This window comes from Cricetulus griseus, chromosome 2, assembly GCF_003668045.3.
Source record: "Cricetulus griseus strain 17A/GY chromosome 2, alternate assembly CriGri-PICRH-1.0, whole genome shotgun sequence".
Classification (NCBI taxonomy): domain Eukaryota; kingdom Metazoa; phylum Chordata; class Mammalia; order Rodentia; family Cricetidae; genus Cricetulus; species Cricetulus griseus.
The window spans coordinates 12,307,044-12,328,392 of NC_048595.1; the positions used below are offsets into that span (position 1 = coordinate 12,307,044).

General features: G+C 50.8%; 1 protein-coding gene across 1 annotated transcript in view; it reads right to left on the minus strand.

Annotated features, from left to right (window-relative positions):
- The window catches only part of Padi2 (peptidyl arginine deiminase 2), a 42,313-nt gene continuing 20,964 nt past the window's right edge, over positions 1–21,349 (minus strand). The window contains exons 6-16 of the mRNA XM_027399888.2: positions 21,012–21,137; positions 15,970–16,148; positions 15,342–15,445; positions 14,505–14,616; positions 13,203–13,310; positions 10,276–10,427; positions 9,207–9,351; positions 7,143–7,236; positions 3,903–3,988; positions 1,276–1,404; positions 1–893 (exon numbers count right to left, since the gene is read on the minus strand). Of these exons, the coding sequence (XP_027255689.1) occupies positions 660–893; positions 1,276–1,404; positions 3,903–3,988; positions 7,143–7,236; positions 9,207–9,351; positions 10,276–10,427; positions 13,203–13,310; positions 14,505–14,616; positions 15,342–15,445; positions 15,970–16,148; positions 21,012–21,137 (1,469 nt within the window). The 3' untranslated portion in view covers positions 1–659. The remainder of the gene's footprint in view (positions 894–1,275; positions 1,405–3,902; positions 3,989–7,142; positions 7,237–9,206; positions 9,352–10,275; positions 10,428–13,202; positions 13,311–14,504; positions 14,617–15,341; positions 15,446–15,969; positions 16,149–21,011; positions 21,138–21,349) is intronic.

Sequence of the window (21,349 nt, forward strand, 5' to 3'; positions counted from 1 at the left end):
CTTTACATACTGTACTTTGGACCACGGAGGCAATTCAGTGGAGAGAGCCCCCCCCCCCCAAATTTGGGCAGCCTGTATCCACAGCAAGTGAAGAACTATTTCCAGAAGATTCTAGGTGGAAAGATTGGACCCTCAGGGAGTGGGGACTCTGTGTGTACAGGAAGATAGGAGAGGGTGAAGGATGCAAGGAATGAATGTTGGAGGGAGCCCCCAGGAGGCCCCAAGGGAGGCAAATGTGAAATAATGGTGCTGTTCAGGGTTTACCAGGACCCTGGACCCTGTCCTTGTTGTCTGTCTTGAACATCAGTTCCATCATGGTGCTGGAAGAGCCAACGATCTCAGAGCCTCCTTTCTTTCTGCCTTCATTCTGATCTAGAATAGAGGCTGAGAATTCTTGAGGGCCAGTCTGACTACATGATTTCTGGAAGTCTGGTTTTCCCTGCCAGAGCTCTGCACACTAGCCGTGTGTCCATCTATTTTCAGGGGGGATGGTTAGGCTTACCAAGGGTGACTGCAGTGGACATTGAGGCCCTTATCCAAGGACAGCAAGGCACAAGTACCCCCAATCCCACCCACTTCTTGAAAGGGAAGGACTTGGGGGGAGCACAGGAAGGGCCTGGAGATTACAGGGGAGGAGGAAGGGCCAAGGCCCTTGCCAGTCAGGGCACCATGTGCCACCACTTAAAGGTGAAGGGCTTCCTGCGGACGTTGGTACCACAGTGCACCTCTCCCAGGAACTTGTGGTAGGCAGAGATGTCGTCGATGAACGTGCAGGCAAGACCCAGGGGCTCAAGGAGGCTTCGAACGTGTGTCTCCAGGCAGCACTCCTCCTCCACCTGGGGCCCGAAAGGCTTGGGGATGCCCAGGTCCTTGTCCAGCACAATCATGTTCACCTGGGAGAGGAGTGAGTGTTTTGGGAGCAGCCACCGTCTGCCTCCAGTGTCAAGCTGTCAGATCCCTGTTACTGTCCTAATAAGGAAGTGTTAGCAGGGTCCTCCTTCAGAAGTGGGGAAACAGAGGTTCGGATTGAGCTAAGCCTGGTTTGCGCTGTGACCTTTTGCAACACACTTGTCTATTTGTTAAAGGAAAGGGTCTGGGGACACTTAGTGAGAAAGCAAGGTTAAACATACTCCCCCCACCCCCACAAGCTGGGAATGGAGGATGTCAGAGAGGGCAAGTGCCAGAGGTGAGGTCACACAGCAACTGAGCTGCCATTCTGGAGCTGGCTGCACCCTGCTGGCTGTAGCAGGAGGGGCTGGGGCTGGAGGGCCTCACCATGTTAGGGAAGAAAGCCCTGGCCTGGCGGTCTTCATCCATCTTGAACAGTGCGGGCAGGTCAATGATGTCCTTCTCAGTCAGTGCCAGCTCCTTCTTGAGGATGTCACGGTTCCAATCCAGGCAGCGCTGGGGGAAAGGGAAAGAGGTGGTGTGGCGGTCAGCGGTCACACACCTGTCACTTAGCTTACATTCCAGAGAGACTCCTGCTTAGCTGGTGTCCCTGTCATCTCTCTAGCATTTCTCTACCAGGGCTAAGGGACAAGTAGTAATTTGTGTGTGTGTGTGTGTGTGTGTGTGTGTGTGTGTGTGTGTGTGTGAGAGGAGAGAGAGAGAGAGAGAGAGAGAGAGAGAGGGGGGGGGGTCTCTATGTAGCCAGAGCTATCCTGAATGTCTTTTTGTAGACCAGACTGCCTTTGAATTCACAGAGATCTGACTGCCTCTTCAGGTGTTTGGATTACAAGCGTGCACCATTATGCCCGCCTTAATGGGTTCAAAAATGGCTTGAGACCCAGATACCAATGAACAGAAAACACTAGACTCCTGCTAATAACTGCTAGTCTAGCAACCCCCAAAGCTCTATTAGCCTATCTGCCCCTTAAACTTCACAGTAGAAATAAGCTAGCAGCTGAGCTTGCCTAACAACCAGCAGACATGACAGTCATGTAACTGACAAACTGTAAAATAGACAGGGTGTAAAACAGAGACTGAAGCCTGCACAGTCCTTGCCGAAAGCCAGACAAACTTAAGTGGTAGAGACTCAGGTGACCCTGTAGGGTTGTGCCCCAGATTACTCAGCTAATGAGAAGAGCGAGGAGGGGCTGGCCTTAGGGTTTAAATGCTCTCTCTCTGCTGTCTGTCATTGAACCTGCCCCATGGGCTTTGCAAAGCTGTAAGATAAACTGCCCGGCTTCTGATGCTCTGTGCCTCCAGAGCTCTTATTACAGTGTGTGTGTGTGTGTGTGTGTGTGTGTGTGTGTGTGTGTGTGTGTGTGTGTGTGTGTGTGTGTTTCTCACAGGGATCATGGAGGGATGGATAGTCAGAAGTCACCACCCACGTAGCCAATGAGGTGTTGGCTTCAGTGGGTCCTGTGTAGCTCCCCTGGGACTCTGTTGTCCTGTCATGCTCCTCCACCCCCCACTGCAGTGGTACAAACCCCCACTGGGTTGATTCTCCCACCTTCAGGTGAGAGATGATTGGTGGGCCTTTCTCTCACCCCAGTGGTTAGACCAGGAGTGATCAGTGACTCAGCATTAAGCACACTAGTACTTAGAAACACTCTGTCCACAGTGGTCAGTTCAGGCTGACCCGAGTCAGAGTGAGACCAAACTCTTGTTCAAATGCTGTAGGACATGTAAGTCTTCATGGATGGTGTGCAGTGTTTATGTGAGGCTTCGAACTTCTATAGCTATGAGGGCACCTGCATATAACCAACGAACACAGAGCTAGAAGAGCCAGAGCCCTGATCAGCCTGTGCCTGAGATCCACACAACTGCAGGGTTTTCTGTCGGAATAAAGTTTAAACAAACTCTGCCCAACCCTGACCAAGGCCCTGCGTGGAAACCCCAGCCCTTCATCGCACACCCATTGCCCAACTCAGATGCCCACTATGACCCACATCCTGATGGCAAAGGCAAGACAGATTCTAAAGGTAAAACCCCCCTTGTCTGTGTTTAACTCCCTGCTCCTCAAACCTCCTATATAATCCCCAGGCATCCCCTTCAGCAGACATCCCTTCCCCTCACTGTCTGCCAGTCTCCAGTCTATTTCCTGCCCCTTTAAACTGCCTCAGAAATCTAACACCTTGCACTCTTTTTTTTTGTTGTTTTTTTTTTGTTTTTGAGACATGGTTTCTCTGTGTCGTCCTGGCTGTCTTGGAACTTGCTCTGCAGACCAGGCTGGCCTTGAACTCACAGAGATCCACCTGCCTCTGGTTTACAGGTCATCGTAACCCAGCTTATACGGTGCTGGGGATAGAATCCAAGGCTTTCCGTCGTACAAGGCAAGTGCTCTACCAACAGAGCTAGGTCTCTGGCTCTGGGTTCTATTTCTGGGTCAACTCTTAAGGCTCAGGCACTCAGAGTGTCTGTCACACCAGGATTAAAGCCTTCAGGGATGTGAACTGCTGAAGCTCCAAAGTGAAGTGTGGGCTCAGGCTGGCACTGTCCTGGACGGCAAGCCTGAATGAAGCTTTGGTGAGTTTTAAGGGAGTGTCCAATAGAACAACGGTGCTCTGCACCTGTGCCTGCCTTAATGGCCTGAGACCCAGCTCCAAATGAACAGAAAACACTAGACTCCTGCTAATGCCTGCTAGTCTAGCTACCTCCATAAACCATCTTAGGCTAGCCCCACAACTTAAACTTTACATTAGAAGATTGCTAGCAGCCAAGCTTGTCTGATGTACCTGACAAACTGCGTGATGTCCACACAGTCCATGCTACTTTCCCAAGTTATCCCAAGTCTCCTGCTGGGCTCTCAGTGCCTTGAACCCTCTGTCTCTGTCAGCATGGCAGAGAACCTGCACAGCAAGCAGATCCATCTGGTGCTTGTGGAGGCCCCTCTGGATCAGAAGCCCCAAGCCCCCTGACCTTTCTTCATCGAACCAGCATCACCAGCCCACACACACCTGGAAGTACTGGTTTTCCTGCGTGAGGCTCTCATTGGACAGGATCTTGTTGATGGTAATGCGTTTGCTGCTCATGCCCCCAAGGCCTGTGGGGGTCAGAGAATGACAGGATATTTTAGCTTACCTGTCGGCAGGGATGGGGTGGGGTGGAAGGGTGGGGTGGTCTCCTTCTATCCAGAGAAGGAGGACACATTCCTCTCTCCATATCCACCATGTCCCCTGAGCCAGGAAGCAGGTGTGGACATGCTGTTCTCTCTGGCAGAGGAGCAGATACCTGGGTCCCCATTAGAATGTTAGTAGCTGATTAAATAACTGGAGAGAGCCTGCCTTTGACTCCAGCTCTACAGCCCAGAAACTTTAGTGACACCCAAGCGCCTGACATCTGTTCTTTGGTTCCACTGCTAGGAATGGAATCCAGGACCTCATATATGCTAGATAAGCATTCTGCCATAGAACCACATCTCCCAGCCAAGACAGCATTGTTTTGAAAATTTAATGTGGATTCGTAGGCCCTCCCCTGTCACTGTGACCCTGTGGGAGGTAACTGCTACTTTTAAAGGTGAGGAAACTATTCTAGTAGCCACATACATAACCTGATTGCAGGAATGTGCACCACCACTGCTGGTTTCTCAGCCCGGCGTTGGTGGTGTACGCCTTTAATCCCAGCACTGGGGAGGCAGAGGTAGGCGGATCTCTGTGAGTTCAAGGCCAGCCTGGTATACGGAGCAAGTTCCAGGACAGCCTCCAAAGCCACAGAGAAATCCTGCGTCAACAAAACAAAACAAAACAAAACAAAAAGGATAGGGTTTCTCTGTGTAGCCCTGGCTGGTCTCAAATTCAGAGAGATCCACCTGCCTCTGTTTCCAGAGTGCTGGGATTAAAGGTATACACCACTGCCTGGTGTGAACCTCATATATTTGATTAAGTGTAGTTTGGCCCAGAACCCACAATCTCGCCTCAGCCTCCCAAAGGCTAAGACCTCTTACATTTGACTTTTGTTTGATCTAGGAAGAGCCTGCCTGCTCTTTGCATGTTCCAGCCTTGTGGCACCACAGCACCAAAGAGATCAGAGCTATGGAAGCCTGCCCCTGAGCTGCCGCCACACCACACTCACCTGTATTGGAATCTCTAAGCATGGGGAGTGGGGGGCAGCATTTGAGGCAAGTTTTAGATGGAAAGGAAGATCCTAGAAAGCCAAGCCCCATGCCTGGCAACCCAGGGCAGACTTGCCATCAGGTCGCAGGCACAAAAGGGACAGTGATCTTAAGTGGGTCTGTTCCCGACACCAGCAACACTCAGTCACACTCCTTAGACAAGGAGGACTTTTGAAGGGTCCAGGAAAAAGAAATATAAAACTGTGTTTTCCAAACACGTTTTGGAAAAAGAGTAAAGCTAACAGTCACTGTTAACCTTGAGCAACAGCTTTCTGCCTTAGGAGCAGGCATCCTGGCAGCCGCTGTGCACACAGGTAAATTTTTTTTTTTCGAGACAGGGTTTCTCTGTGGCTTTGGAGGCTGTGCTGGAACTAGCTCTTGTGGACCAGGTTGGTCCTGAACTCACAGAGATCCACCTGCCCAAGTGCTAGGATTAAAGGTGTGCGCCACCACCGCCTGGCCTCCCAGCTAGTTAGGTACTGCAGACAAAGGTTGGGTTCTAACTATTGCCTCTAAGAGACCCTCTGCATTGCATTCCCTTAATTTTAACTGTTCTCCTATGTGACTCTACACTCTGCTTTGCATTCTTTCAGGGACAGTGAAAAGTTGCTGTATCAGCCACAGGCTTTCTGCAAACATCCTAAATTAACATCCTAACATCCTATAACCAAAAGTTGTAACACTTAAAATGTAATGTGACTGTAAGCCTGACCTCAAGGTTGTAAAAGCTCTGTCATCCACACCTGGTGCTTGGTTTTACTATAAAAAGAGGCCCCAAACCAGCCCCCATTGCCACAGTGTCAGAAGCCTGAACTCTGACCTGTGGTCCCAGTGTACTGGAAGTTTTTTGTGCTCCGTGTGATTGGAATAAAGTTTGTTTCTGGTATCTAGGCTTTAGTGGTCTGTCCCCCATTATTTTGTGCGCCCCTAAGACCAAACACTTTGAGTGTCAGGATACTAGCCTAAGATGAGGCAAAAAGGTAATTTAAGAAAAGAAATGCCAAATGGGACAGAGATAGTAGAGGTTATTGTTCAATGCTGTAATATGTTGGATTCTAAGTGGTGAGGCTGTGTCTATTTTACCACGGTAAGAAAGTGCCGTGGCCTCTTTCAACCTGTTGGCTGGCTGGTTTCCCTAGCCGATTCTCTTTCTTATGATTAATTCAAGGGCAAAACTCATCCCCAGGCCTGCCCCACTTTGGAGGGAGATGGAGTCTCACTCCAGGCCCTGTAGGCACGATGTCAGCTGAAACCACTTCCCTTCCTGTGCCCCTGTATTAGCACTGTTTCTCTCCCCGAGATGACCATGGAGGGAGGTGCAGGCTTCCATCCCACTGTTGTGAAAGCACAAGCTCCTGGGTGCACATCACAAGGCAGCTTGGGGTCCTTGAGTTCCTCTCTAGGTTTGGTACCTTTCAAGTATTAGTTCTGAAGATATACTTTACCCTTCTCCATTTTGGGATGACCTTGATGTTAAGACCCTTCTGCCTCCACCTCTGGAGAACTAGGATTGTAGGTGAGTACAACCACGGCTGGGATTTGAACCCAGGACTTTGTGCATGTTACGCAAACACTCTATTAATTCTGCAGTCCCAGCCATATGTGAGTTTTGGTGGTAGAGTTAGGTGCTCAGAGACAAGGGCCTATTGAGGGCCTCCTGGGGCTTCTGGCTGAGGGCCTATGATCACTCACTGTGGCAGTGTGAACATAATTGGCCCGCATAATCTCATAGGGAGTGGCTCCATTAGGAGATGTGGCTTTGTTGGAGTGGGTAGGGTGTTGTTGGAGGAAGTGTGTCACCGTCGGGGGGGGGTGCCGCTTTGAGGTTTCCTATGCTCAAGATACTGCCCAGTGTCTCACTCAGTCACTTCCTGTTGCCTGCAAGATGTAAGCTCTCAGCTACTTCGGCAGCACCATGTCTGCCTGCATGTCGCCATGCTCCCCTTCATGAACCTCTGAAAGTGTAAGCGAGCCACCCCAATTAAATATTTTCTTTACATGAAGAATGTAGTCTTTACATTCTTTACACCAGAATGTAGTCATGGTGTCTCTTCACAGCAACAAAACCCCTAACTAAGACACTCACCCTTGAACATAATGGCCTCTCCGTGGCCTTCCTTCTGCTTCTCTCGGAAGAGCTGGTAGCAGGCTGAGGTGCTGGCCATGAGCAGCCGAAATTCCTGCAAGAGATGCATGCCCCAGTGGACAGCACTGTCAGGGAGGGAGCCAGGATGCCAGAGGGACTAGGGCTCTGGCTGCAATGCACTTCATGCCTCCCATGTTGAGTGTTAATGGTCCAAACTAGGCTGTAAGAGTAGAATAGGGCTGAGCAGTGGTGGCACACGCCTTTAATCCCAGCACTCAGGAGGCAGAGGCAGGTGGACCTCTGTGAGTTCAAGGCCAATCTGGTCTACAGAGTGAGTTCTAGAACAGTCTCCAAAAAAAGGCTACACAGAGAAACCCTGTCTCAAAAAAGCCAAAAAAAAAAAAAAAAGAAAGAAAGAAAGAAAGAAAGAAAGAAAGAAAGAAGAGTAGAATAGGAAGACCTGGTTCAAAGAAAAAGAATAAAATTACACAGGGCTGGCATGATTGGCAACATGCTTGCCCCACAAGTATGAAGACCTGAGTTTGGGTCCTCAGTATTCACTTTGGGGGAAGGAAAGCCAGGCACTAAAGTGTAATCTCAGCATGAGGTGGGGGGGGGTGGTGTGAATTAAAATGGCCCGCATAAACTCATATTTTTCAATGCGGGGAGTGGAACTATGACAGGATTAGAAAGATCAGGAGGTGTGGCCTTGTAAAGGAAGTGTGTCACTACAGGTGAGCTTTGAGGTTTCAAAAGTCCATGCCAACCCCATCCCCAAGCAGCCTGCACACCAGAACGCAGTTCTGTTCAGCTATTGTTCCAGTACCATGTGTGCCACCAAGCTTCCCACCATGATGGTCATGGGCTAAGCCTCTGAAACTGTAAGCAACCCCCCAGTTAAATGCTTTCATTCATGAGCCTTGCCTTGGTCATGGTGTCTCTTTACAGCAATAGAACAATGACTAAGACAGGGGGAGGAGGACGCAGAGCGAAGTAGATCCAGCTAGCCAGCCTAGCCAATTGGGGAGCTCCAGGATTAGTGAGAGACTCAAAAACTCAAGAAAGATACTGAACATCAACCTCTGACCTCTACATCCACACTCACACACATGGACACACCCACAGGAACATGTACATACAACACACAATAATATAACTTTTCTTCTTTAATATTCCTTTATACTGTGTGAATATACTTTGCTGTGATTGGTTTAATAAAGAAGTTGGCTGGCCAATAGCTAGACAGGATAAGATTAGGTAGGAAAGTCAAACTGAGAATGCTGAGGGGAAGAAGGCAGTGAGGGAGGAGTGGTGAGCAGACTCAGAGAGAAAAGGTTCTAAGCCACATGGCAAAGCATAGATACAATATGGGTTAACTGAAAATATAAGAATTAGCTAGTAGCTGCTGGGTGTTGGTGGCACACGCCTTTAATTCCAGCACTCGGGAGGCAGAGGCAGGTGGATCTCTGGGAGTTCAAGGCCAGCCTGGTCTCCAGAGTGAGTTCCAGGACAGGCTACACAGAGAAAACCTGTCTTGAAAAACCAAAAAAAAAAAAAAAAAAAAAAAAAAAAAAAGAATGAGCTAGTAGCAAGTCTGATCTATTGGCCCAGCATTTATAATTAATATTAAGACTCTGTGTAGGGGCTGGAGAGATGGCTCAGAGGTTAAGAGCACTGACTGCTCTTCCAGAGGTCCTGAGTTCAATTCCCAGCAACCACATGGTGGCTCACAACCATCTACAATCCAGTCTGGTGCCCTCTTCTGGCCTGTAGGTAGAATAGTGTATATGAAATAAATAAATCTTAAAAAAAAAGGCTCTGTGTAGGTTATCTGGTAGCTGGTGGGAGGGAAAGAAAAGTCTGCCTATATTTTCACATTGCTTACATGTGGAAATACTGATGTTTTGGATTTGTGGGTTAAAAATGGCCTGCCGTAGCCACACATTACAAACCCATCTTCAGTCTACTTCCTTCTTCTTCCGAACCCCACTCTCTGCTGGTGAGGCCGAGCAGTGCATGGATTCTTGGCTATGCAACTCACTCTAGTCTTGGGGATCAGCTCACCTTTGTGCCTGGGATGGGAACGAAAGTCATAAACTCATCTACATGGCCTACGGTCAGCCAGTCGGAGTAGAGCTCCACGGGCGCCTGCACCTGCTGGGCCTGCAGGAAGTCACGTACCACCTTGGTCATCCTCCGGCCTCCAGACCTAGGGCAGGGTTGGAGAGGGTTTTAGTAGGTTATACTTGTGCCCTGCACCACAGCACCTCCAGGATGAGATGTTCAGCATCTGGAATGCAGGCCAGATCTGTTTGGTACTATACAGGGCACAGGTGAGAGCCTGGTGCAGGCAGAAGGTATTGGAGCCCCAGGCAGGAAGAGGGCATGCTGGCCACAGTCAAACCTATGTGGAGGGCTTAGAGTTCAGCCTTTGCCCCAGAATTGGCCAGTGAGCCGCTGAAGTCAGCTTCCATGCTCAGCATGGAATTGACACATCTGTGACTGTCATCCTCTCCTCCCAGGCACTCCACTGAGGCACCGGAAGTAGCTGCTGAGTGGATGGGTGACCACTGAATTAGGGGAGGGTAGGCTAATGGTCATTACCCACGTCCCCTTGATAGTAGAACATTCCATGTGGATCGGACCCCGGACTGCTTGCTTTCTCCCAGCAACTGTTTGGATCTAGGTAGGATCTGCCTTTTCATTGGCTGGGCAGAGAGTATGATTATCATGGACAGCCAAAGGAGCCAGAGACTCACGCCTGTGAGGCAGGGCCATGCCTTGTCTCTCTCTTCCCCTTCTTTTACAGGCAGCCCCCACTCTCCCACTCCCCTCTGCCAGCGTGCCTTCTCCAGGCTCCCACACCCCTTCCCCACCTGGCCTACATCTCACCACACACCTCCCATTTGTGGAAGAGGGTTCTGGGTTGCATATTAGATCTTAATTCATACTAAGGCATAAAGGCTAACCTGGCTTTCTTTCCAGTCTATTGATTTACAGTGCACTGCGGCAGGGGATATTCCCCCTTAGATTCACTTCAGGCATATACACCCTAGGCTACCCCTAAAGAGACAGTCATGCTCCTGTGCCTGCTGCCCCCCAGGTCCTTTCCCCCTCTCCCCCGGTATCTTACAGAGGGAAACTGCTCCCGATGAGGATCCGGCCAAGAGGGTATGTTTTGCCATTCACTGTCACTGGGGGACTGACTTCCAGATTCCCAAAGGAGTCGAGGCTGGTGACTTTCTCAAAGAGGGGCTCCCGGGTCACATAGCCGAAATCTGGGCCCTGGGCAGAGAGAGGGCACACATCTGCCTTTAGCCTCCTACAGCCAGGAGCCCTCTTCACGAGCAGCCATTCTATGGTGACAATTCATGTGTTGTAGAATACTATTTTAAAATCTGTTGCATTTGTTTATGCTGTGGAACATTTGCTTAATGATGCAAAGACGTGTTGCATTCTTTTATGTTGCATTTGTTTAAGTCTGTGAAGGTGGGGCCAGTAGCAAGGCAGGAGAAAGGCTAGGTGGGGCTGGAAGGCAGCGAGAATAAATAGAAGGAGAGAAGAGAGAAAGAGAGGGGGGTCAAGGAGTGATAAATGAAGGAGCCAGCCACCCAGCCACACAACCAGCCACAGAGTAAGAGTGAAAGTAAGATTACAGAAGAAAAGGAAAAAGCCCAGAGGCAAAAGATAAATGGAATAATTTAAGCTAACAAAAGCTGGCTAGAAACAAACCAAGCTAAGGTCAGGTACTTATAATTAAGAATAAGCCTCTGTGTGTGATGTGGGAGGTGGGTGCCAGGTCCCCCAAAGACTAAAGAGTAAAATAACCAACTAAACCTGAGCCACCTGCAGCTCAGCGCTCTGAATTCTTGCCTCAAGGATGGCTGTTACCTGAGGGTAGCTTATTGCCCTCAGGGAGTCTGTGAGAGTCCTGACACAGTGAGGGAGTCAGTGTGGGTGCTGTGTGTGTGCTTCCCATCTCTGCGTGGGCCTTGCCCCCCAGGCCCAGACACACAATGTGATGATATCAAGATCTAGCCTCACAGGTTCTGTTGACCTTCCAGGCATCTCAGAGTTCTCTGGCCCTCGGTTTCCATTTCTGAGAGAAGGTTCTTCAACTAGGAGGTCAGAGGCATGGTGGGGAGCTGATTGTTCCCAGGAATTTGCTAGACCTGCCCAGAGAGCAAATTGTGCATCCTGACTTTTGACTTCTCCCATGTGACTTAGGGTCACATGACTTGCTCTGGCCAATGAAATATGAGCAAGGTGGGATGTTGGCAGGGCCCATTTTCTCCTCTTCCCACACTAAGGGAAAGACAGTTCTCAGTCAGGCTGTGGCTCTAGAATGGGGGCATAGAGACACAACCAGCCATCAGTTCAGGCGGTGAGCAGCAGGAGAGACTGGCTACTGTCAGTCACTAGGGTTTGGGGTTTGTTTGTCACTGCAGCCTTACCTACTGACAGCTGACTGACAGCCACTCCACCCATCCTAACAACAGCACCTATCCATCAAGCCTACAGCCGGCCTCATGGTCCTTAGCACTTCAGCAAACCGGGTTTTGTATACAGGAAGGGAAGATCCCACCTGTCCCTGGATTTTAATATTCCATATATGGAATCATTCATATATATATATATATATATATATATATATATATTCTTTCTTGATTAAAAAAAAAGTAGGGATCTTCTTTGGGAGTTTGTACTACAGCTGTGAGTAACTTGCTTGACCCAAAAAACCCAAGCCAACCAACAAAAAGACCCTGTGTAGTAGGCAGATACGGCTTACACTGACTCAGCTGAGAGGCTCAAGGGACAGGCACACTTGGTGGGGTGGGTGGCAGCAGCTTAGCGCTTTCTCGCCGGGGGCCCTTGTTAGCCATGTGTGGGCTAGCCACAAGTGGCAGCTGGGGCTTTACAGCATCACACAGGCCAGCAGGCATGCAGCACAAAGCCAGGTCTGGCTCGGCCTCTGGGAACAATGCAGACAGGCCTTGGCACTAGGCCAGCCTGGAGCACTGAAGACAGTTGGAGCCCAGGGGAAGAGAAAGGACAGGGTTAGGAGCTTGGTTCTTGTTCCTGCTGCCTGTGGTGGCCCTGGGGTGGTCAGTTTGATGGCCCTCTCCCCCAGTGTCAGGGAAAATGGACAATAAGCCACATGCAGGGCTACTGAGGGCAGCCTCCAGGCTGGGGCAATGAAACCAGACGGTGACGGCCACTGATGAGGCATAGTGCGATGCCTTCTGCATGCCTTGACTGACTAACAATGGTGGGCGATGATGTCTCCGTTTTGCAGAAGTGCACACTGAGGCTCATGAAAGTTCGAAAGCCTGCCTGAGGTCCCCTTTCTGATATCGGGGTGCTGTTCAAGGTCAGGTTCTTCTGTCATCCCAGAGTGGGGTTCACATGCTGCTTCTGCCACCTCTCAAGAGGGGACTTGGAAAGGGGTCACCTGTGAATGGCCTGATATCTATAGCAGGATCCAACTGTGGGGAAGTCAGATTTGCTGGTGTCTGTGTAACATGCTCTACTCCGGCCTCTGGCTCCGTGTGAAGAGTGGGGATGCAGAGAGGCAGATTTCAGTCCTCCACATGGCTTGAGGCCACAAAGTGGGCATGATAATGGCTTCCTGGGATGGGGCGGAGTCAAACTGCTTGAATAAACCCCATGGGACTGAGATTCATAGCCACAAAGTCCCGATGAGTGCTGACATCTGTAGACTTCTGCCTTGCCTCTTTGGACAAGCGCTGAGGTTTGTAAACGACTTCTGCCTTGTGTTTTTGAGACTTACTTAGCTACAAGTTGGAAGGTTGGGGCAGCAGCAGGGGTCAAGGCCTTTGGACCTGGGCCTTGCTCTGCCTCCCATGGTTCTTATTTCCTACAAGGCAACTCTCCCAGTTTAGAGACTACATTGGACCTCAGGGCCCACTGATGCATCCTGCAGATGAGAACACAGAGGCCCTGCGTGGAAGACCAGTTATTCTCGGGTGTCCCACATCATCTGGCTATGCTGGTCTAAGAGTCTCCACTATCACCCCCAGGTGGTCCTCAGCATCTCACCAGCAGCTGCTTAATGGGGAAGTCCTTCAGGCTTCCATCTCGAGGGGAGTCCAGCACCACTGGGAAGCCTTTGTGGGGCGCCTCAATGTAGCCAAACTCGATTTCATCCTGTGGAGGAGAAGGAGGGCTTTCAGATGTAGTGGTACCCAGGGGTATCTGGAACAGGATGGATGGGGTGTAATCCCAGATGGATAAGGGGCAGAAGAGGAGGCTGGAGAGTATGAGGCCATCCTGGGCTATATATTGAGACTCTGGTTTAAGGAACTCAAAGCACAAGGGGCTGGGAATGTAACCCAGCAGTAGAGTGCTTGGCTAACATATATGAAGTCCTAGGTTCAAGCCCCAGTTCAAGCCCACTGAGCATGCTGGCACATGCCTGTGTAATCCTAGCACTTGGGAGGTGAATGCAAGAGGATCTGAATTTCAAGGTCATTCTCTATTACATAGTGAATTCAAGGCCAGCCTGAGGTATGGGAGACCCTGTTACAGAACAAACAAACAAAAGCACAAGCAAACTCTGCATGGCAGTGCACACCTGTAGTCAGAACTCAGAAGGCAGAGGCCAGGGGCTTGCGAGTGTAAGGGCAGCCTGGGCTACAAAGTGAGAACCTGGCTCAAAATCAAAACAAAAGTAGAGCAGTGAGATAGCTCAGCAGGTAAAGGAACTTACTGCCAAGCCTGGTGACCTGAGTTTGATTCCCAGGACTCGCATGATGGAGGGAGAGAAGCAGCTTCTCCACGCTGTCCTCTGACCTCCTCCATGTGTGGGCTATGGTGTGTGCACCACCCCGACAAATCAGTGTAATAGAAAGGGTGAACACAAAATGAACACAAGTGAGCCCAGCTTGGGAAGTGTGTCTCACTCACAGCCTGTCTCTGGTCCCTGACTCTCTGCCTAATAAGCAAATATGACGGGGCATCTTTCCACAGATTGTCTCTGCCCACCAGGAAAGTCACACAATGATCTCTTAGTGACACTGAGCTCATTTAAAAAACATAAATAGCTCTAAGGAAGCAACTCAAGCATACTCTGTGTCTTTAGTCACAGACGGACCTTTCTCTTTTTCTTTTTAACTGCCACTTAGTACTCCCCATGAGGTCATCCCCAGCCACCAAGGATGGATACAGATTATTTCAGTCTAGGCTGTCACTAGAAGCCACATTGTTCTCCCAAGTCTCTGAGCACATGAGCAGACAGGAATCTGCACACACACAGGCAGCTGGGTACCAGGGAGTTCACAGCAAGCCTCTTTGGGCCAGAGCCCTTGCTGCATCCTTCCCCTGGGCCCAGGCTCCTCTCACCTGGATCCAGCGGTCTCCGCGATTCATGTACTGGAAACAGACTTTCAGTTCGCAGTTGGTTTTCTCCACCAGGTTCTTCACCTCTTTCAGGAACAGATAATTATCCTTCATGCTGAGGAGCATCAGGAAGAGGGCAAGAAGAAGTGAGAGGGAGGGCAAGGGCCACCCATCTTGGGTGGTCGCAGCTGCTGGCACTCTGGCTGAGTTGTGCTAATGCAGCTCTGTTTGTGTCCACAGCCACGTTGTAAAGGCCACTGGGGCCATCGGCCACATAACCCTTTGTACTTATATAGTTTTTGTCAAGGTCACATGAATAAAAAAGACAAGGAAGGGACCTATTACCCACACATGCTCTCTGATTCCCCAGATCTTAGAAAGGGCTATGCCTGGGACATGGAGGATCCTGGCATGAAGGGTAGGGGTGGGCAGAGGGTCCTTTCTGTAGCTGCCACTCATACACATGTAGATACTTCTTGCCCTTCCTGATTGTCCTGCTGTGCTAAACAAGCACATTTTAGAACTCAGTAAAAATCTGCTGAGCCAGTAACCTAGCCCCACACAGTAGAAGGCCGAGAGTGAGAAGAGACAGGAGAAGCGTGGCCTGAGCCACGATATGGGCATAGATAGATAGATGCAGAGGCACATTCTAGATCCTCACAGTAAGCCTGTGGTATGTGCATTTCAGAGAAACTGAGGCACAGAGACACCACGTGAACTGCTGCAGGTCATCTAACTGCTATGTGACGGAGACAGGAATTGGATTTAGGCCAGTCTGACCCTGGAGCCCAGCTCTTGGCCACTCTGCCCCCTGCCTTGTGGACCACACTTGCTCCTTACCAGCACACGAACACTGAGAGGGGAGGCAGGACGTTGGGGGTCATAATCCACGGTGCAATCCGGAACGTCACAGTGTCTGTGAAGATGGGCGTCAGCGGGATGGCCTGCGTGGGGACAGAAGAGGGGCACCAGTGCAGCCACATTGGGTACCTGTGGCCCCTGCTTCCCTCTTGGTGGGTGAGACTGAGAACCACGCATTTACTGTATGCTAGGAACTGTGCCAAGTATTGTTTTTATGTGTGTGTGTGTGTGTGTGGGGTTGTGTTTGTGTGTGTGTGCACATGCGTCTAATGCCCGTGATGGCCAGAAGAGGACATCAGATTCCCCTAGAGCCGGAGTTACACATAGTTGTGAGCTGCCCATCAGGTGGGTTCTGGGAATAAGCACTACTCTTCCGGAAGAACAGCAAGTGCTCTTGACTGCTCAGCCAAGTATTTTTGCCTGTACCAATTCATTCCCAGGGGACAGATGCTACCATCATCCTTACTTTTCAGATAGGGGAACTAGGAACTGTAAAGTCACATGGTTAGAAAAGCCTCGTTCCTGTCCTTCACACACACTTTGCCCCATCGGAGTTACCAGGTCAGAGCTGGGGCATCGTTGCACGGCGGAGACCCGTGGCTCTCACCTCAGCCATATACTCCAGCAGACTGACATGGATGGAAACCAGGCCTGAGAAGCTCTCGTCGGGGAAGCGGAGGCCTTCCACGAAGAACAGCAATTCCGCAGAGCCACCTGTGTACTTCACCACGTGGTAGAGCTTCCGCCGGCCCAGGATGTGAATGTAACGCTCCCCGAAGAATGGGTCTGTGGGGGATGGGACCCACGTTAGGACCCTCTCCCATCAGGTGGTCAGGGAGTGCTCTGGTGGGGCAAGGGGCAGAGCGACTTGTCCTTTAGACACAGAGAAATGCACAAGTGGAAGATAGCACAGGATGGTGCAAACTGGTCTTTGTCATAGACTGGGCATGCCGTGTGCCTGCTGGCATCTGACTTCCTCATCTGGAAAATGAGCTGTCTGGGGAACGAGGGTAGATGGGAATGGCAAGGCTAGCATAGCCGTGGGGAGGTGTTATTCCCATTTTACAGAGGAGGAAACCTTCTCAGAAAGCAGAAGTGGCTAGGCAGGGCCTCCAATCCACATCTAATTCCAAATGCCAAGTTCCTACTCTCTTTGCATGAATGAAACACGAGTGTGCCAGTTGCTTGAGACATTATCCTCTATACAAGCTCCATTGTGTGGATCTCGGGTGGGAAGGAAGAGTCTCCTGCCCCATGAAACTCCCAGCCCTTTACAGAGCTGTTCCCTCTGCCTGGAAGACTGACATCCTTAGTCCATTTGGGGAATCCTTTGTAGATTCTCAGAGAGCAAGCCAGGGTCCATATGGACCTTCCATATTGCAGCCCCTACAAATTCATGCTGCCAGTGTGAGAGACAGCCCTGCCAGGCCATCTGCCTGTCTGGCACGTGGTCACGTTTAATAAATGTTCATTGAATGAAGCAATGGCTCCCACCAGTCCCTGTGGGAGAGGCCCACGGGGGATTTTAGGGCTCGTTCATGAATTGAATTAGTTGGGCCAGCATGAGCAAAGACCTTCAGGGAGCCAAAGGCCACGGTGCAGCCTCTGTGTCCAATAGCAATGCTCAGCCGATGATAAGACAGCGGATGTGGGGAGTGTCTAACGGCAGTGTCATGGTGGAGAGATCTTGTCTGTTACTTCGGGGTGGGGAAGGGTAGGGAGGCAGGGGAGACTTCTGAGCAGAGGGAAGTAGCTTTGAGATGCCCTTGTGGGGCAGCTTGGTGCCTGTAAGGACGTGGAGGGATAGGGATACTTGCATTGGCAAAGGCCTGGAGATAGGGCCCTACACAGTTCCAGGAGCAGCTTCTTTAGGCCCTGCAAGGCTGGAAGGGCAGATCATGCTCAGCTTAGCACTTTCAATGACGAAACATTGGTTAATGACCAGCTGCCCAAGGGTTAGAACATGGAGCAGGACCATTCCCAGTACACAGGGCTAAAAACTGTCAAGTCCAATGTACCTCGAAACACAGGCTTGAGACAGCACCTGTTTCAGGACAGCATGCTCATCTGTACACTGATTATGTATGACACCATGAACCCGTGACCTTGACCTCCCAAGCCAGAGGGACCTCAGGTCAGGCATCCTCCGGACTTTGCAAGTTACAAACCTTCCATGATCTCGATTAAACTCTCAAATAGGTCACTCAGTTGCTAACTGGGGAATAATAGCAGTACCTGTGTCACAGGGTCATTACAGATGACACAGTATCAATAACTTCAGTAACCTTGGGGACACGGGTAACACAGCCGGAACCTAACGCTACTGGGAGGAGAATCCAGGTTGGCTAGTGCTGCATCACTCACCACTTTGCCATCCAATGCCTTCCAGACGGCAGGCACAGAAGTGGCATCTCAGCCTCCCGGAGGTGGGGCTTAGCATTGAGATGCATATGCCCTGCCCCCGAAGGGCCCAAGCACCTATCACAGCCCAGAATGGAAGGTGACGTCCTTCTCATCCCAAATGGCCAGCAGGACCCTAGGGCCCAGGCTCTGTTCAGATCCAGTTGGATGTGTATCTATGGTGGCCTCCCTTCCCTACCCACAACACCCACATGACACAAGCTACACTCCAGCTGTTCTCATGGGAGTGATGTCAACACAGAAGCTGCCCTGATCTTACAGAAGCCTAGTTATTGAGTTTCCCTGGGCTCTCAGGGGGCCTGGGGAAGAGGGAATATGGCAGAGGGAGGTGGGTCTGGTGGGAGAATGCGTTCTGCACAGTGGCTGGCAGGTGGTGGCTTTCTCTTCCCCATGTAGCCGATGCCCTATGCTTCACAATGCATCTCTATTTGGGGCTGCTTTCTGGCAGTTAGTGCCAGCGCCAGGCAGATTGGATCTCATACAGAAACAACACAGCCCTTGTTTCCACGAGCCTCCATCACCGTTCACAGTCCTTGATTTGGTGCAGATCCTGCCACCCCCGGCATGGCTGGCTGTCCTTGCAGGCACCAACAATGTACTTCCATTGAGTGTCCTCCTCCCCCCAGCTTTGTGCTGGACCTGCTAGTCACCCTGAGCTTCAGTCATCTGCCCTGGCTGGCTAGTGCATGGCCTGATTTGGCACAACCTTCCCAGTTGCAAAGAGATGGATAGTGTGACTGTGTTTCAGCTTGCCTGTGATGGAAGGGTTTTTTGGCATGACAGACCTCCAGTGCTAAAAACCATGGAGATGCTGGACAAATGGGGGACAAGTTGTTTACTGTGTTCTTGAGAAGGTAAGTCTCCAATTTTGTGGAGTTCTGGGGAGTAAGTTTATAGGTCCTCCAAGGAACACTAGAGAATCCTGTCAATAACTAGCAGTTCACATAATTCTAACCAAAACGATGGCTACTATTTTACAGAGAGCTTTCCATGGACCAGTTAACAGTGGGGATTCCAATGCAGTCCGTGCCACACGACAGAGGAAGCCCTCAGGGATCCTAGAGCCTGGCTCCTGACCTTGTGGGGAACTAGACAGTATCTCCTAGGACACAGGTCATGACACTGAAGAAACATGAAATATTACACACAGGTCCCCAGACTCAGGTAAAACCCTCCATAGGCTCACACAGAAGAAAAGAATATTGGACCAAAGAGTAAGATTAATTATCCCTTTGGCTGGGCCCTGGTGACTCAGAGTAGTCCCCTGGGCAATTGTCCATTTGATACAGTGTAGACTCCCTTGAAAAGGGAAGTGTCTGTGAGGAACTGTCTAGATCAGGCTGGCTGTGAGTAAGCCTATGAAAGTTTTTCTTAATTGGTTAACTGAGGTGAGTTAATGTGGGTAATACCATTTCATGGGCTGGACCCTGGACTGAATGAAAAGAAGAGAGAGCTAAACAGCCACTGTGGTTTCCCTGCTATGATGGGCGGGAACCTGGAACTGCACGATGGAGTAAACCCTTTTTCTCCTAAATTGTTTTTGCCAGAGTATTTTCTCATAGAAGCAGGAAATGCAGCTAAGACACCGGGAGTCCATATCTAGAGGGAAACTGACTAGGGAACCTGACTGAGCAGCCACCTTCCCTGTAGGATGGTGGCCTAGCTAAGACATTAGGGGGACAGTCTCTGCTCACTTGCAGCGGGAGCTCTTTCTTGCCTGCTCAGGGCCCATCTCAGGTGGCCAGTGAGGTGGAGGTGAGAAAGTAGCCAGGCCTGAGTATACTCCAGTTAGCAAAGTGAAGACACCTTAAGAGAATGCCTGGATGTCGATGTTAGCCACAGGTCAATGCCCAGGCTGAGTCAAAGAACCGACTGGGTCCCCCTGGTCCCTTTCTGCCGCCTGGCGACTCTTATCTGGACCATGCAAACATCAACTTCTCAGCAACCCCCCTCAACCCCCTGGCAGCAGAGCCAGCCTGACTTCAACCATCTATCAGAGGGCTTTGTCCACTAGCATCCCAGCTAAGACCCTCCGTGAGGTGAGGGTCCTGCATAGTGACTGCTTGTTCTGCCTGTTTCTGGTGGGTTTGTCCAGAAGGGGTCCCACGGCGAGGCCCAAGGTTCTGGGCCCTAGAGAGCAGGTCCTATAACACCTGACAAACCATAAGATGCAGTATCTTAAAGCTCTTCCCCAAACCCTCCGGGGGCTGGGGATGTGGCTCAGGTGTAGAGTGCTTGCCCAGCACGCACCAGGCTCTGGTTAACCCCTTAGTACCACATTATGGGACATGGGGTGCTGGGTGACTGCTGTGATCCCAGCACTTGGGAGGTGGCTGCAGGAGGGTCACCCTCCCTTCCCTACAGATGGAGTTAGAGACCATGGGACCCTGTCTCAGCAAACAAACAAAAACAAAACTCCTTAGGTGACTCTACTGTCTTCACTCTGGCCCTCCCTGCTTTGTTACTGACCTAAGCGCACCCCACCCCTACCCCAGCCTGGTCTTTCTGTTTTTCTGAAGCACTGAACCAGTCCCCTCTTTGGAGGTTGCTGTACCCTGTGCCCTCTCCTTAGCTTGCTCCTCCCCCTCCCGGCTCCACCTCACTTTCCTTTGAGTGTCGCTCATCTCAAATGTCACTCCCCAGAGAGGCCTCTCTGGACCACCTAGCCAGCTCAGCCTCTGTGCTCACACTCCCTGGGACCTGATCTGTTCCATTTCTTCTGACATGTCTTCCTCGCACAGGGGTTGCTCCTCCAGGGCAGAGAGGGTGAGGGGGCATTTATGTTCACTGCATTGGCGCCCTGGTGGCTCTATGGCGCGAGAAGATTAGATGAATAGATTCAAGGTGGAGTATGGTTCTTACATAGTGGCATCCAGGTCACCCTGTCACCAACAAGAGGAAGAAGGGCAGCCATGGCATCATCTCCAGGGACCTTTGTAAGTCAGAAATGCCAGATAATACCTGGAGGAAGTGCCTATCTGGCCTCAGGTATCATGAAAGCAACAGGACCCTGACTTCCAAGGCCCTTCTTCCCCTGGCCACTGGACAGAAGAAGTATGTGGTCACAGGTCATTGAATCTCCTTGGGGAAGCAGAGATGTGTACCTGTTGCCCAAGTGTACCTGAGTCACTCTGTGGGGTCCACAGCCCCGGGCACCTGTGCAGACAGAAGGGCAGTGGCCACAAGGGCTTTGGGTGGGAGGGTGGCAGGGGCATGATGATCACTCACTCTCCACGTAGAACACGCCCACTTTGTCCGAGTCCGACATGGAAATGTAGAGGACTATTTCATACCCTGCGGGCAGGCGGTCAGGGCCTTTGGTCCGCAGGATCATCTGAGACATGTCCTTGAGGTCTGTGGGTAGATAAAGGAAGGTAGGAGGAGGGCCTGTGGGAGCTGTTTCACCATTGCTTAACTCTTCCCACCAGGGCCCAGGGCCCCTCCCTCATGCATGCATCATGGGAACTACTCAGAAGCCCAAGGGAAAGGAACTTATCTCCTGCCTGGGAGAACTGGTCAACCCTTTGAGAAGTTCCTTCTCTCTAGGTTTTTTTTTTTTTTTTTCA